This window comes from Solanum dulcamara, chromosome 9, assembly GCF_947179165.1.
Source record: "Solanum dulcamara chromosome 9, daSolDulc1.2, whole genome shotgun sequence".
In the NCBI taxonomy this organism is placed as follows: Eukaryota; Viridiplantae; Streptophyta; class Magnoliopsida; order Solanales; family Solanaceae; genus Solanum; species Solanum dulcamara.
In genome coordinates, this window is record NC_077245.1 from 9,984,159 (window position 1) to 10,001,824 (window position 17,666).

At 36.3% G+C, this 17,666-nt stretch overlaps 1 protein-coding gene across 1 annotated transcript; it reads left to right on the plus strand.

The window, feature by feature from the left end:
- Positions 1–265: 265 nt before the first annotated feature.
- LOC129902606 (uncharacterized) lies at positions 266–16,125 on the plus strand. Its single transcript, XM_055977935.1, has 14 exons — positions 266–439; positions 535–713; positions 3,710–3,783; positions 4,034–4,117; positions 8,323–8,403; positions 8,633–8,713; positions 8,921–9,013; positions 11,269–11,448; positions 11,535–11,602; positions 11,716–11,767; positions 13,784–13,837; positions 13,918–14,010; positions 14,310–14,376; positions 15,572–16,125. Exons 2-14 carry the CDS (start codon positions 572–574, stop codon positions 15,661–15,663), a joined length of 1,161 nt encoding a protein of 386 aa, XP_055833910.1. The 5' UTR covers positions 266–439; positions 535–571; the 3' UTR covers positions 15,664–16,125.
- The last annotated feature ends 1,541 nt before the right edge of the window (positions 16,126–17,666 follow it).

Below are 17,666 nucleotides of genomic sequence, written 5' to 3' on the forward strand. Positions count from 1 at the left end.
CATTAGTGTCCGGATTTCTGAATTAATGTATCCGGATTACCATGTTTTTAAGGAATTTATGTAAATTGAAACATGATAGAGAAAAATGATAATTAAATCTTTACACTATGTGATTTATGTAAGTTATACTAAATACTTTGCGTAACGAGTCCAATTTGCATAGTTTAATGAGAAATGGCTTTACTGGGCCTGATCTGTTGTTGCCTATATTAGCCCAAAAAGAAGGGCCTAAATAATGAGCCCAAATAAAAGAGAGACGTAAAACGGTAGATCAAGCTAGATGAAAAAACGACGACACAGTTCTCCGGCGAATGTTCTCTGTCCTTTTCCTCATAAATAAAAGCTCTCAGATTCACAAACTCAAAGGAGGATTAGGACGAGAACGAAGAAGAGAACTCACTTATTCTACCGTCGGAATTAGAATTCTCTGAAGCGCTTGGTTTGTATAATTAGCAAACTGTCGATCCGTCGTTCATCGACGAGGGCATAAATCTCAAATCTACTGTTTTGTTTAATTTCGGTATTTATTTTCAGAATTTGTAGAGCATTTCCAGTTTAAGGATCGGAAAATATGGATAGTTTTATCAGTAAAATACGAAGTTTGGATGCATATCCCAAGATCAACGAGGATTTCTACAGCAGAACACTTTCCGGAGGTGTTATTACCTTAGCTTCGTCCATCATCATGACTTTGCTTTTCATTTCCGAGCTCCGTATGTATCCTCCTCTTTTTTTCTCCATCAGCATATATTGTATGAATATATGAAATCACAGAACTGTGCAGTACATATTGATGTATTTTCTTATTCTGAAATGAATGCATGAGTTTGTTGTCCCATTTTTTGAATTATTCTATGTGCATTTGTACTATATTTTGAGGTTGTCAGTTTCATTTTATTGTTAGTCAGTATGAATTCGCCCAGCTACAGAATCAGATTCAGGATTTGACCTTTTTGAGTTTTTGATTCTAGGATAACGACCTCTAGTGTTAGTAACTGAGTTATGAATTTAACTTTTCTACATATTTAGTGAATTTCTTAACAGATATAACGGGTCAGGCCGAAGCTATTGGGTTTTGCGGAACCTATATCTGAAATCCACGCCTCGCCTGTAATACAAGTATACAGAGCTGCTTTGCTTGAGATTCTGCTAATACGCCTCATCAAACTAGTTGGGGTTAGCAATATGAATATATAAAGCTATCTTGCATGGTTTTATGCTTATTGCTTAAGGGCAAAGTGAAGAATACTTTCTTTTTGGTTTTATACTTATTTTCAATGAAAAAAGTGAAAGTACTTCTCATTATGTAAGAGGTACAACGGGGTTCTTGTATCACATTTGGGACGGGGCATCTACTTGGTATCAGGGGCGGACCTACCTTGTGCCGAGGGTGTTCATCCGAACCCCCTTCGGCGGAAAATTATACTATTTATACATGGTTAAAATAATTTTTTATGTATATAAAATAGATGTCGAACCCCCTTTGACTAGCTCGTGTGTCTACTTATTTAGATTTTGAACCTCCTTATTTAAAATCCTGGGTCCGCCACTGCTTGGTATGTAAATGTATCCACATCCCCCGTCATGGATAAGGCATGATAAAGAGTTGTTCACTCTAAGAGGAGTAATCTCTGGTTTTTGTTTTCTGATATTTATGGCCTCTTTGGACCTAAGTTGTTCAAACTGTTCACTTTCAGTGCCACACCTGTGTCAACATGACATGGGTGTGAGATACATACCAGATATGGTCAATCAGGACCCATATTGGATATGGTCAATTGATTTATGATACTTTGACCAAAATCGATAGAAAAATTCGAGATAGATACAGTGGTTTTCGGAAATCAAAACAAAAGCTAAGGTGAAATCATAAATAGGCGTATGTTTTTTTATTGTTAAATTTTTTTTGTATTAAAAATCCGCAACTAGATGATGCTTTAAGGATACAAGTCAACATCACTATGTGCAATGAACTCAAGAAGTCTATCATGGCCCTCTAAATCATTTGCAATATCCATGTTACATAGCAAAAACATGGAGATACATTTGTACTTAATAATAATTACAGATTCAAACTTGCTCCCAAAGATTCATGCATTCCTTTCCTTCTAAATAGTCCATAATTTAGGCGTAGTTTTATAAATCTATTTTTAGATATTTGAATTATTTTTAGCCGAATTCCCGCACCTGGGATCCATACCCCGAATCTTAAAATTTCAAATGAGGAAGGATCTGACATCTAGATCTACACCCGCATCGGACACCTGAGTCCTAGCAACTTAGCTTTGGACACTTTTCATACCTAATAAAATCCATTTTGGAAGTTTTTTCACATTTTTAAAATGTGTCTAGGATTGATAAAAATCCACAGCAGAGAGTGGTAAAGGGTAAGTGTTCAAAATTCATATTTTTTTTTGGTAGTATGCTCTCTCTCAAGTGAAGTTGGTGCTGATGTGTTTTTCAAGGAGACAGTAGGACAAGTGAATTTCTTGATTAGTTTCGAATTTGTATAAACTATGCACATAGTGAAAGAATGATTATTTTGGTGCTTCCAGAATGTAATCTGCAGCTATAGAATCTGTTAATAATGGTCTTCATTTAACCCAATTTGGAGGATGACTCTTGCCTTGTTATTTGTGCCATGAATGAGTGGTTGAGCAAGGAAAGATTAGCTTTTGCACATCCTTAATTCTTATAAGAAGAATGAAAAGGAAAACGAAAGAAAAAGAGTTGGTCTCTGACATCCCTGACTACTTATGTTATCATTCCAACAGTTATACTAAATTTGGCATACTTCCAATATGTGGTACGTTTACCATCCATGGTTTCACGAAGTCTTCAATGGTCTTAATGCATTTTTGTCAATTCCATTTGACAATATTGTTAGTAATTTACGTAAGAAGCAAATTCCTTTTCTCTCCAGCGTTTTGATATGAATTGTCGAAAGCTTGGCAGAAGATGTTCAAACTAGCACAAGTAGTGGACTGTAGTTCCTTTTGTATCATCAACGTTGTGTACATTCTACAACAACAACAACAACCCAGTGAAATCCCACAACATGGGGTCTGGGGAGGGTAGAATGTACGCAGACCTTACTCCTACCAAGGTAGGACGGCTGTTTCCTGGAGACCCTCGGCTCAGTAAAAGCATAAATGCATAAAAAAATGTTAGATAAGAATAGAAAATTAAAAGCTTTATGAGAAAAACAACAAACAAATAACGAATAGATGACAAATAAAGAACGGATATGGGAACAGATATCTCTTTAAGCTATGCAAATTTATTAAGTACTCAGTTCTGTTATATTTTTCAGTCGGGCAATTTTCAGAAGTCTCTGGATATCCTTATCTGTGAAATTGAAAGTTCTTTATGAATGTATTTTTGTATTTATTGTGCATTGGGATTAGCAGACTGCGCCTATTGGACATTTCTTTAAAGTTAAATGGAAATCAAGTTTTAGCCAATTGCATCAGGGACTGCTAATATTTTGGCTGCTGAAGTGCATTGTGTTTAAGCTCCCTATTTTTATGTTACCTTTAGTGATATATAGTGAATATGCAGGTGGTATGGCACTGGATAATAGACATTTTCTATTTCTTTTGTGGGAAGGGGGGGGGGGGGGTTCTTTTTTAGCCCAACATAATGTTATGATGTATTATTATCATGCTCCATGTTCTTTGTCTTTATTGTTCTCCTGGCTGTTCTGTAGGATTATATCTGCATGCTGTCACTGAGACAAAGCTTGTTGTGGATACTTCAAGAGGAGAAACACTGCGCATCAATGTAATGTTACTCCCACCTTGAGACTGAGTGATGTAATTATCTGAGTTTTTTGAGGTTTTGAATGTCTGAATGCTCCAAATCATTCATTTGTACTCCCTCTTTAGAACATTTCAGTCTCATCCACTATAGTATTGTATTGCACGGCCTAGAAACTAGGCTGATTTCTGATGCTTGGAAGAAGCTGATCTGGATTTCTGAGGCGATTATCGATAAAGACTGATTGTAACATTGATTTGATCTGAAATTGCAGTTTGATATCACCTTTCCAGCACTTCCGTGTTCAATTCTCAGTGTTGATGCCATGGATATCAGTGGAGAGCAACATCTTGACATTGTATGTGCAGTAAACAGGTTATATTGTCCAGTTATTATGTTCCTAGTTTTCCCCAAGCCCACACGATTTCATTTTCTTGAATGCTAGTTCTGTGTGTAGAGTTAGATGACTTAATTTTCCTTTAGAATTATGGTCCTCATTGAGTTGTGAAGTTAAATGAGACTTGACCAGATTATCTTTGTGAAGTATTGTGTGCCACTCCACATGGCTGAATATCTGCTCCCTGTGTGTATCTGAGTACGTCATCTCCTAGGGGAAATAATAGTATAAAGCTACAATTAGAATTGATTATGCCTGCTATCTTATAAGAGGAGATATTTTGATAACCGTGGTGTCCGGGCCAACTTTCGCGAACCTCGACTAATTTCATGGGATATCTGTCACCTCCTACCAGCTACATGTATGAGGTAACTCTGTCCACCAAGGCGAGAGCAGATGAGAAGAATGACCTTGTGTTTTTTTGTCTCTGCTGGAATTTGAATTGTACAATTAGTTGTATGACTATACCTTCATGCCAATATATGCATTTTCAATATGTAATTATGTTGGAGAGATTACTGTTTGCCAAGACCAAACTCTCAGAAGATTATAAGATAATATATGATGCAAATATAGATGAGTTACAAACCCACACACTCCTAGGTTTTCTCTAAAATAGTTGGCTCCAATTCCTTTTATGCCCTTACAACAATAACAACAACATACCCAGTGGAATCCCACAAAGTGGGGTTTGGGGAAGATAAGAGTGTACACAGATCTTACCACTACCTCGCGGAGCTAGAGAGACTGTTTCCGAAAAACTTTCGGCTCAAGTGAATCAAACCCAGGAAAAAAGAAGAAAACAATGAAGCAAGCATAAGAGAGAAGACAGCAACAACAACAACAAATAAAATGATAAACAAAATGCAATAAACAACATATGGCAATACCTATAAGGGCAAGACCTATGACCTGCGCTATACCTCTACACGGCAAGACAACACTCTAACTCTACTAGCCTTCTATCCTAATAAGTGACCTCCACTTCTTCCTATTTAGAGTCATGTCCTCGGTAATATGAATTTGTGCTATGTCATGACGAATCACCTCGCCCCAATGCTTTTTCGACCTATCCCTACCCCGCCGTATACCCCCTGCATCCAATCTCTCGCACCTCCTCACTGGTGCATCGGTGCACCTCATCTGCACATGCCCAAACCATCTCAGTCTCGCTTCCCTCATGTCCGCCACCGGAGCCACTCCCATCTTCTCCTGAATAACCTCATTCCTAATCTTGTCACTCTTATTATGCCAACACATCCATCTTAACATCATCATTTCTGCGACATACATCTTCTGAATATGAGAGTTCTTGACTGGTCAACATTCCACCCCATACAACAAGGACGGTCTAACCACCATTCTGTGAAACTTACCTTTAAGTTTAGGTGGTTCCTTCTTGTCACACAAGACTCTAGAGGCAAGCCTCCATTTCATCCAAGCAGCCACAATGCGATATGTGACATCATCATCGATGTCCCCACTACTCTAAATGACGGACTCGAGATATTTTAAATTTTTGCTCTTGGAAATAGTCTGTGAGGCAAGCCTAACTTCTACAGCCGGATCAGCCAATGCCACACCGAATTTGCACTCCAAATATTCTGTTTTGGTCCTGCTCAATCTAAACCCTTTGGACTCCAGAGTTTGTCTCCACACCTCCAGCCTATCATTAACTCTGTCTCAAGTCTCATCAATCAGTACTATGTCGTCCGCAAATAGCATACACCATGGAACTTCATCATGAATATGCCGCGTTAGCTCATCCATCACCACGGCAAATAAGAACGGGTTTAGCATCAAGGATGTAGGCCTATCTCTACTGGGAAGGGATCCGGTCCCCCCCTCCCCCCCCCCCCCCCCCGCACCGTTCTAACCTGAGTCTTGGCTCCATCATACATGTCCCTTATCGTTCTAATATACACCATTGGGACACCTTTCGCCTCCAAAGACCCTCTCTCGGAACTTTGTCATAAGCCTTCTCCAGATCAGTGAATACCATATGCAGGTCGCTCTTCCTTTCTCTATATTTCTCCACCAGTATCCGCATAAGGGGATTGCCTCAGTAGTCGATCTCCCTTTCATGAATTCAAATTGATTCTCGGAAATAGACACCCCTCTCCTCACCCTCATTTCCACCACTCTCTTCCAAACTTTCATAGTGTGGCTTAGCAATTTGATACCCCTGTAATTGTTACAATTTTGGATATCACTTTTGTTCTTGTACAATGGGACCATTGTGCTCCACCTCCATCCGTTAGGCATTTTAGCCTTCTTAAAAATAGCATTAAACAGCCTAGTTAACCACTCCATCCCCGCCTTGTCTGTTCTCTTTCAAAATTCCACCGGAATCTCATCGGGTCCGGTTGCTCGTCCCCTGCTCATCCTACTAACAGCACGCCTTACCTCCTCAACCTTAAAACACCTATAGAACCCAAAATCCCGAAGACTTTCAGAGTGCGCCAGTTCGGCCAGCACAATGTCTTTGTCCCCTTCTTTGTAGTATGTTTGCCACCTTTGCTTGATGGCGGTCTCGCCTTTTATGCCCTTAGTATAACAAAATTAAACTCTCTTGAAGTTGTTGGAGACTGATTAGTTGATAAGGTAAAGCATTTCTCTCTAAAGGATTTGTCAAAAATGAAAATTGATAATTTTTTTGAATGTTAAACAAGTCAGCTCTAATTGTGATGAAAAGTATTTTTTGTAGGCTTAATACTTAGATTGCCCCCTGTGGTTGTCCTAGAATCCCTGTGACACACTCAAATGTTTCAAAATTGTTCCTTTTACACCATTTTGATATTTAACCACATTTTCCAAATAAGTGTATGCCACCCATCAATAGGATTGTGACACGTGGTATTATTATTTTCTTGAAAAAAGAAAATATTGAAAAGGAATAAATGAAAAGGCTTGAAAGAAGAAAAAAGCTCACCATGGCTGCTGCCACCACCGGAGACGTTGTCCACCACCACAAAACCTTCATCTTTCCCAAAAACATGCCACCACAAAAACTCTTATCATCCACCATAGTTATTCTCTACTAAACAACTCTTGTTTTGCCATCCAAAATTTTCCATCACCACAGTTTTATCTAAAGCAAAAAATGTAACAAAGCTCTAAGGTCCATTGGGCTTTAAGTGCAAATAAAGCGTGGGCTTTAATGAAAAAAAGTGCTAAGGGAGAAAACATACAAATATATATGTTTAGTCCAAGACTAATAATTATAAGTATGAATGACAAATATATGAACAAAGAAATTGAGAAAATTTAGTATGAAGTGAAATATCAATTGTTTAGTGTTGCCTTCATTGGCAAGAAATAGTATGTCTTAAAACCTTGATGACGACTTGAAGCTCACATTAAGCGAGGCGAAGCGCTCGATACGTTTTGAGCCGCGCTTCTGGGCTTAAGCACACTTTAAGCATGCCTTTGACAAGACAGCATCACCTACGAATAGCTGTATTTGGCAAAAGGAAAGAAAAAGGCCCAGGAGAAACAAGGATGAAAATTCAAGGGGAGGATATGGATGCTTTGCCTTGAATAGTGGAGGAGGGGTTCTAGGAGGAGATAAGGGGAGGGAGTCTAGTAGAAGATTGTGGAAGGGGGCTGGGGTAGAGGCAGTAACTGGGGCCTAAAGGTGGGGAGAGGGTTTGGAACCTTTTCCCTTTTCCCTTTTATTTGATTTTTAGGAAAAAAAAGGGGAAAAAAATTAACATTTGACACTTAAATAAAGATTTGGATTAAATATTTATAATTTAACACGCTCAGTTTTTTGGTTAAACACGCCCGTGTTATTTGATCAAAATGGTGGGTAAAGAATACACTTAAGTGTGTAATCTTCTCTTTCCTTGGAACTGACCTAATGTTCTTTCCTAACGGTAATTTCTTTATTATCAAGAAAGAAATGCTTAATTGTGTAAGGCAAACAGTACATTGTAAACTAGGCTGCAAGAAGGCCTGTATGGACATGAAGCTAAGCGCATCACTCTCAGCTTGTTATGATACATGCTATTATTGCAGTAGAAGCTAAAGCCATTTTGAAAATAATAACCAAACTTGTGAAAGTAAAGATAATTGCAAGCTACTTGCACTATATATTGGAATTCTAATGCCGATGCATATACTCTTTGGGTTTTTGTATGACGTGGTTATAATGATGCTTGCAGAGACATGACATCATCAAGAAAAGAATTGATGTTCTCGGAAATGTTATTGAGACAAGGAAGGAGGGCATTGGTGCTCCTACGGTGAGATACAAGTTACTCTTTGTTTTATCAAAAGTAGCTGATGTAAAAAATTACTAAGCTTTATTACAAATTTTATAGCTGCCAAATATCTGGATTTAAAGAAATAGTTTTGGCCATTATTTGCATTCTGGATTTTCATGGATCAAATAACAAGATTGACTTTTGATCTAAGAAACATGTTCTATTTATTCCTTTCAAGCACTGAGTCTATGACTCTATTCCAACACAGATTGATAGGCCTTTGCAAAGGCATGGAGGAAGACTTGAACACAACGAAACATATTGTGGTTCCTGCTATGGTGCTGAAGGGGTATGTTCCTACTTCTTAGTGCTAGAAATCTCTCTTAGATTATGGTATAAGCTTTAGTATTCTCTTTGTAAATTTAACCTCATATTTTTGTTTACTTTCATCCATCCAATCTCTTTGTTTGTCCTTGATTATACCACAAATACAGATAATTATCTCATTAAACTGTTTCTCACAAGTACCAACTCTGAATTCCTGTCAACTTTGCAGTCAGATGATCATTGTTGTAACACCTGTGAAGATGTTCGTGAGGCCTATCGAAAGAAAGGTTGGGCATTGACAAACCCAGATGAAATCGACCAGGTACGTTGAAAATGGATCATTGAAGGAGTTACATGTTTTGTATGTTTTCTTCTTCTCCAAATCATTTCGCATCTCGTGTCGAAGTTATGCAACATAACATGGATGTGATAGAAGAGCTGTGAGCACTATGGTCTCACAATCTCAAACAAACAAATGTGACATGATAATTTTTATCCATGTATGTTAAATGGAATGAATGTGATTGATCTAACTTTCTATTTAACTATATGCAAAGGTCAATCGTGACCATTCGACGTTGTACATTTTACACATTAGCTGTGAGGATAGCATTTATTTATCGTTTGAAGATTGATTATATTCAATTGATTTTGTTTAGTAGAATTATGTTGCGGAAATTACAAAAATCTTATGTGATTTTTATTCTGATCACAAAGATCTCTCATGTTATTTTCATATTAGCAAATCTTCTGCAATTAGTTTTCTGTAAGACAACTAGTTCGGTCATGTTAAGGGGACAAATGTGCCTGTAGGTGACATCTTTTAAAATATGGATTTTTTTATCAGTAAAATATTAGTGACAGCCAAATACTGTAGCATATGTAAATCAATGTACAACTAATACTTAGGCATTCACAAAGTCAAAAATTTACTTGGGATACATTTCACAAAGAATTTCTAGTTTTGATGACACTACAGGAAATATGATTACCATACATCATTTCTAAAAGGTGTTTAAGGAGTTGCTGATTTTGTAAGACACATTTTTCGAGCAACTTTGCAATAAAAAGCTTCCAAGACCCCGAAGCTACTTATTTAATGACTTGTATTTTAAACTCTAGAATATGGATGAGTTTATTTCTTCCATTTCAAGAATTAGTCTTTTTCGATAAACTTCACAGTTTCTACTTTCTGCACATATGATGCGTATAACTTAAATCACGAAGAAAAAAGAGTTTAAAATAAGAATTAAAATTTGGATTGTTTTTCCTTTTTTTTATTGGGTAGAGATGCGAATGAATAAAGTAAAACCATTTCTATAATGTGAATGGGAAAATGTCAAACTTTGGAAGATTTAGATGCCGATTGAGAAAAGAGTAAGGAATAAAATGGTAGGGCAACGCCATCACTTCTGAGAATAAAGTGGTATGGTTTCCCTAAATCCTCAACTAGGTGAGAGGTCATCATTACTTTTAGTGTTTTTTTTTTTAAAATATGATCGAACCTCTATATATTTATGTAATTAGTAGTACAGTTTGTTAATCAAAAGTTATCCATGTGATCAGGAGGTCACGGGGTTTGAGCCGTGGAAATAGTCTCTTGCATAAATCCAAGATAAGGTTGCGTACAATATACCCTTGTGGTTCATCCCTTCCTTGGACCCTGTTCACAGCGGAGCTTAGTGCACCGGATTGTTCTTTTTTAAAAGTGATTAACTTATAGAATGGTAAGAAATTGAGTGTAGGCTGAATCTTCTAAATAAGTGTTTATTTTGAGAGATCGAATCTTTAAACCATTTTGTTTGACAAATAGTTGGATGGAAGTCCCTTTTTTGTTTATGAGAAATAAAGATGGAGCAGAAACATATCAAATGGGTTTTTGCTCTTGATGAATAGCCTGTGATTTCTGCAGGATTTGGTTTGTGGGAAATTTTAGCCAAACTAGAAATGGTGTCACAAGTTAAAAAAAAAAAAGAAGAAGAAGAGACCCGTCGTGGATGTATGAACAGAAAGTTAGTGATACCAACAAGACCTATATTAAATGTCTCATTTGTAACAAGATCACAAAATGGTAATCCGAACATTACAGCTTGTCCAAGTTGCCAGCTCATGTGAAGGAAGAACTACAAAAGTTTATCGGATAGAAATTGAGTTATAGACTCAAATGTGATAAGATGTTGATTTATTTATGTTTTAGTTTTGATTTGCTTGTCCCAGGAGGATTGTGTGCTATCTACTTATTACTCCATTTAAGGTTGAACATTTCCTTATATATTGTCTTTGTGTAATTTTTATTTTGGTCTTTTAAAAAAATTGCACTTCGCTTCACGCTTTAAGCGAAGCAAGGCCTTGTTTGCTTTTTTCGCGTCACACTCCCCTGAACACGAGCATTGTTTGATGACAAACCTCCAAACTATGCTGCTTTTTCTTCATATATTTTAACATATTTTGCGTACCTATTTATTCAATTAATTATGAAAAGAACGCATGGTTATTGAGCCTTAATTATTTCATGATGTGCTGATCGAACTCATGGCTGATCTTTCTTCTCTCTCTTTCGACATTCATATGAGTCAGTGTAAAAGAGAGGGTTTCCTAGAAAAGATAAAAGAGGAAGAAGGTGAAGGATGCAATATGTATGGGTTCTTGGAGGTCAATAAAGTGGCTGGAAATTTCCACTTTGCACCTGGGAAGAGTTTTCAGCAGTCAAATGTTCATGTCCATGATTTGCTCACATTTCAGAAGGATAGTTATAATGTAAGATGTTTTCGGAATTTGGTTCATCTGTTCATGTTTGTTTTTTGTTGCCTTAATGTAACTTTACTAAAAACTACTTTCAACAGATTAGTCACAAGATCAATAGATTAACTTATGGAGAATACTTCCCAGGTGTTGTGAATCCTCTTGATGGGTACATCACTTTTGCTAGTCTATACCTTGTTCTCTGGTGTCTTTATATGATGGGTGTACGAGGACACTTGTGTATTTTGACTGTCCCTTTTTTGTTTTCAATCCAAATTGCAGTGTGACATGGACACAAGAAACACCCCACGGCATGTATCAGTATTTTATCAAGGTTGGCATTTTTTCATGTGACTGCCCTCATACTTTTCCTTTCTTCCTTGTTTCTGCTATTTATATGAAGTTCTGTGAGTTTGGAATTTTCACCTCATTTAGTGTTTCCTGGCTTACTTTCCATATAGTGGTCAAGGATTAATGCCTAGAGCTTTCTTTTTCCCCGTCCCAGTCCCCAATCCCCAATCCCCTTGCCACTTGTATTTTTTTCTTTAAAGAGAGAGAGAGAGAGAGAGAGAGAGAGAGGGAGGGGGGAGGGAGGGAGGGAGGGGGGGGGGAGGGAGGGAGGGAGGGAGGGAGGGAGAGGGAGAGAGAGAGAGAGAGAGAGAGAGAGAGAGAGAGTAGCTCTTTGAGTTACTAAGATTAAGTCCTTAAGTAAGTAGTTGGTTTTCCAAGCTTAAGAAGCAATTCAACCCTTCTGAAACCCCTATGATCAGTATGAGCTCATTTACCCAAGGATATCCATCTGCCCAGTCTTGGTGGCAAAAGCTTGAAACCTGTTCTTGTGGGCTGTAGCAAGTTCCCAGTGGACTAGTTGACGTATCCACAAGATGGTAATTTTTTTTCTCATTACATTTCCAAAAGGAGGAGGAAAGATAATCATTTCTAAAGATACAAACTACTTCCTTTTCACAAGTCAATATTTTTTCGTTCCTACTTCCTTTTCACAAGTCAATATTTTTTCATTCCGAGTAATTCAAAAACAATTTACCTTTCTAGGAAAGGAAGGTTCCACCACACTATCAAAAAGAGTTGGAATAGACCCTATTTCATACCGAGACTACTCTTCCTTTTCTCCTTGGGCTGAGGGTCTATCAGAAACAACCACTCTACCTCCCAAGGTAGGGGTAAGGCTTGCGTACACACCACCTTCCCAAAACCGCAATCGTGGGATTGCATTGTGTATGTTGTACTACTTTTTCTCTTTCATTTCCTCATAAACTAAATATACCGTATGAATCCCAAATGTTTCAGCAATTGTCATTGAACACTAAACATAGCAACTCTTGTAATGACAGTTTGATGATACTGCTTTCACTCTGTTTTCTTGCAAAAGTTAATTCATGGGTTTGTAAGTGAATGCATGATTTAAATACTAAACAGTATCTAAAATGGCGCAAAGGTGATGAAAAAGCACAAATCGTAATATTTTATTAACAAAACTCAAATTAAAGGAGTGTAAGTTGATCTAATTGCTTGTTCATGCTGTCTGCTATGTTTTGTGGACTCTCACTATTACCTCAACTGTTTTGATTTGTTCTATAGTACAACTTTTATTCTCTTGTGCATTTGAAGTAGAACATATATCATATTAAGGTGGGATAACCAGGTAGTGTTAGAATTGTATTCCCAGGGAAAAGATTCCTCATTTTGATTGTTTGGCTGGTAACTATTATCATCTGTTTTGCTCAGACTCTTTAAAAATATCGACTAATGCACATGTCAAATACTCTAAAAGTAGTGTTTTTTAAGTATCCAACATTGGTACGGCAACATTTTTGAAGAGTCCGAGCATCATAGATTATTATTGTCATTGTGGAAAGAATAAGGTCAAAAATTATATCTATGATCTGTAACAACTTTTTCTATTTGTGATTGAAAAACATAATCCTATATCTGGTTCTATCATTTTGTAATTGTTGATGTCCATATGGTATTTGCTCTTGGCATGTTTCAGTATAGATACTCTTCTTGTTATTGTTTTGTTATTGTGGAAAGAATAATGTCAAAGATGATATCTATAATCTGTAACCATCTTTCTCCATTTGGATAAAAATTGCATAAACCTTCATTTGTCATTCTTTAATTTTGGTTGCCCATTTGGCATTTGCTATTGCCATGTTGCAGTATATGCACTCTTATAGGTTGAACATGGCACATTATTTGTTCTCGGATTGTTAATTCTTGTCTCTGAAATATGATAACCATTGTAACATTATGATAACCTAATTTTTTGTGAGTTATAGAGGGAAAGTTACTGTTATTGTTAATAGTAATATCTAGTTATTTGCTACAGGTGGTACCTACAGTATATACAGATGTCAGTGGGCATACCATCCAGTCAAATCAGGTTTTTTTATTCTTCAAGTTATCTATCTGCATTTACTGTACTAGACCACGAGATCTGATACACTAGCTTATCGTTTGCAGTTCTCTGTAACTGAACATTATAAAGGCGCGGATTTTGGCCGTTTTCAGTCTATTCCTGGTGTTTTCTTCTTTTATGACCTTTCACCAATCAAGGTTTGTCATTGGCTTCATTGCTCAAATTTCCAAGCCGTTAATTTGCCTCTGAAACCTATTTTTTTGCTTCATCATAACCTCAGTAAATTGTTATATTGAAGCTTTTTTCTCTTTAAAAAGAATGGGGTTGGTGGAGGCCTGGGGTAGTAGGGGGGAAGGGCCATTGAGCCTTTACACTTTAGGAAGGAAGGAAACAGTATTGCCACTAAGTTATTGCTCAATTCTTTAATATGATTTTTTTCCCTCCTGTTTTCACCTGTTTCTTCTTGTCCTTAATTACATATCTGGCCCTGTTGCAGGTGACATTTACTGAGCAACACGTGTCATTCTTACACTTCTTGACGAATGTCTGTGCTATAGTTGGAGGTAATTATAGTCTTCACCCTTTCCCTGTTTATCTCTTAGCTGATATTGATTACATCTTGTAAAAAGTATTTCTATTCTATCACACGTGACAATGTTTAACTAGACACGGAGTGTAATATGTTAATTTGACTTGTACATTATCTCAGTGATGGTGAAAGTATATTAAAGTGATGGTTTAATGTTACTTTTTCTAGAAACATCACATGAAAATTAAAATTTGAATAAATTAATGAATTTGAAATCTTGAAAGTCATATAGCAACGGAGTGGCGTTAAACATTTTTCTTATAATGGGGTGCCTGGGCCATTTTGCATGCACCTTGACTGTTCCACTGGGTAGCTACTACCTCCCACCAACACAGGTGCTGGGTAATTCTACCACCAAGACTTGGGCAGATGGTGTTAAACATTTTCAAATGTCTCAAAATTGAAAGAATATCATATAATTGGATCGAAGGGAGTACTGACTTTAAGAATTTGTTAAATATAGAACAACAATTCTTATTAGAAGACAATTTGTTTTCAATGTTTCTCCATGTTACACTATATCACTTGGTGCACCTATATATTCTAATTTCTTTCTGTTATTGGAAAATGAACCTTTGAGAGGGATTGTACAATTATTCGCGGAGTTGCCAACTCATCATTTTCGCCATGGAGTATAAATTTATATATGGAAATTCAACAAATATTAAATTCTGAACTCATAATTTTTGAAGTCTAATAGGTTCAATGATCAAAACCTTTAAAGTTGAACCCATCAAAGTTAAATCCCAAGTCTGCCCTCTGGTTGTTCTTACTCTTTCGTTAGCGCTACTGAAGTCCTTTCCCTTTGATAATGTTATATATCTGCAATTTTTGACATTTATGACCCGATCACATAGGAAACACCACTTTGTAGCTTTACAGCACTGATGCAACCTATAAGTCTATAACCATCTATGATTTACTCCCACGGTGAATCACATCATGTAGTTTGGTCATAATTGTAGTTGCCTTGTCATATTGCCTATTTACCATGCTCTTTTCTTTGTTTGTGTGTGAAAATACTTGGTTATATACTCAGAAGAATCTCTTTTCATTTCATGAACTAAGGTTTTAGCCCTTGTGTTTAGACCAAAATAGCACTTGCATCACATCAGTGATGTTTGATTGTGTCCCCCTTAGTGTTCTAAATTTCTGGAAATTGTATCCAGGTGTTTTCACTGTGTCAGGGATACTTGATTCATTCGTATACCACGGTCAAAAGGCGATTAAGAAAAAGATGGAACTTGGTAAATTTAGCTGATTGGTGTTGCTCTTACTTGGTGTTGCTTACCGTGACAGAATCGCTCTAGGCAAGGGAGACAATAGGGTTGGACCAGCTGTGACAAGGTTCAACTAACTTTTGCATTACAGTAGCTATTCTTGAGATAAATTGATCGGATCTTAGTAGCTTTTTTCTATTGTGTTCTTGTAGACTTTGAGATCAGTTTTTCTGCTAGTGATATTACAGGAAATCAAATGCAAAGAAGAAGGGGAATTGTTTAAGGGGTAGAATTTGTTCACTTTAAAGATAACTTAAAAATTGTACATGGGGAATTCCAAGGATTGAGAGGAACCTCATTGGACCAGTGGAAACATTTCCTTTTTTTTTCCCCTGCCCTTGGTGAGTCTTTGATCAGAGGCCCTTAGGGTGCAAGGGAGTAGAAGATCCTAATGAAAATTGGAATTTACACCTATCATTAAATATCTCGTGTTTTTGTGTGTGTATTTAGCCTACATATCCAGGACGAAGGGTGGAGCAAGCTAATGTCTAAGTTCTAGATTGGGTTAAAACTTAAAACTGACGCATCTCGGCCTAAAATTTAGTTTGTCCATAAAGCAATTTTGACATAACCCTTACCAAGGTTTCGAAATTATATTTGTATAAAGCCCGACTGCAATTACCAATTAATAGATAAGTAGGCATGAGTACTATTAGTTGCCCAATTTGGAAGTCTTAGCAAATTTTGGACCAAACCAGTGTAATGGTAAAGATTTGATCCTTGGTCCAGGCCCACCAATTAATCAGCTAAACGAGTCTTCTCCAGGAAAGCTAAATTAGCTACTGATATAACGTTCTTGTATGTCGGTTAATTATTGATTTTATCGATATTTTTTATTTATTATTATATATAGTAATATATAATAATACTATGATAATCTGTTATGTATTAAAATGAATTGTGCATGTAATATAAATGTATTATAAGTGTTTTAAAATATATTGTGCTTGTTTGGTAAGAAATTGATGCAATGTTTTATAAATGTATTAAAGTGTGATAAATGTATTATCCATGAATAAAACTTGTATTATGTGTTTTATAAATTATTTTTGTTAATATGTATTAAAACTTGTATTATATGTGTTTTATAAATTATTCTCGATAATACAACAACAACAACAACCCAGTAAAATTCCACATCGTGAGGTATGGGGAGGGTAGAGTGTACGCAGACCTGACTCCTACCAATGTAGGACGGCTGTTTTCGAAAGACCCTCGACTCAATAAAAGCATAGAAAAAGGTCAGACAAGAATATTAGAATAAATAAGTAAGTAGATGACGAAAACGGTTCAAACAATATTATAATCAAAGCACAAAAACAGTAGATATTATTATTGGATAATAACATAAATATCATAAATAACATACATCAGAGTACAAGAAATCATAGTGCGTTACTACGCCTACGAATAAAGGAGAATAAAACCATTATGTACTAGCCTTCTACCCTAATGTGTGTCCTCCACACCCTCCCCAGACCATTATTCTCGATAATATATATTAAAATTAAATTATAAGTGCAGTAAAAAAAATGTTATTTCTATAAATGGTAAATATTTTCTTAATATAACTTATCTACGTAAGTTTCCCAAAAAAGATGTAGGAGGGGGCAAAAGGGCACGTCAGATCAAATATGAGCAGTCGAAAATGGGTTAAACAAAAATTGGATAAAATATAGAAATCTTTACATAAATAAACTCCTCTTTGATTAATAATTATCTTTTTTAGGATATTTTTTTAATACGATCTATATCATATTTATTTTAATTAATAACTAAAATCATTCATTAACCCTTCCTCTCCCTCCCCACCTCCTCTCTCTCTCTCCCATTCTCTCTTTCTGCGTCGGTTCTTTTTTTTCTCTCTCTTTCTCTCTTTCTAGTCCTTCTTCTCTTCTTTTTTTTCATCTTTCTTTTTTTCCCTCTTTTAAAAATAATAATTAATTATCTAAATTTAAAATTAATTTAAATAGCATCAAAGTAT

Bases quoted from the DNA above. Each gene is read 5' to 3' on its own strand.
- LOC129902606 (XM_055977935.1), top strand. From the start codon at position 572: ATGGATAGTTTTATCAGTAAAATACGAAGTTTGGATGCATATCCCAAG. The intron at 714-3,709 runs GTATGTATCCTC...GCTGTTCTGTAG, and splicing joins GCTTTTCATTTCCGAGCTCC to GATTATATCTGCATGCTGTC. The intron at 13,838-13,917 runs GTTTTTTTATTC...TATCGTTTGCAG, and splicing joins ATACCATCCAGTCAAATCAG to TTCTCTGTAACTGAACATTA.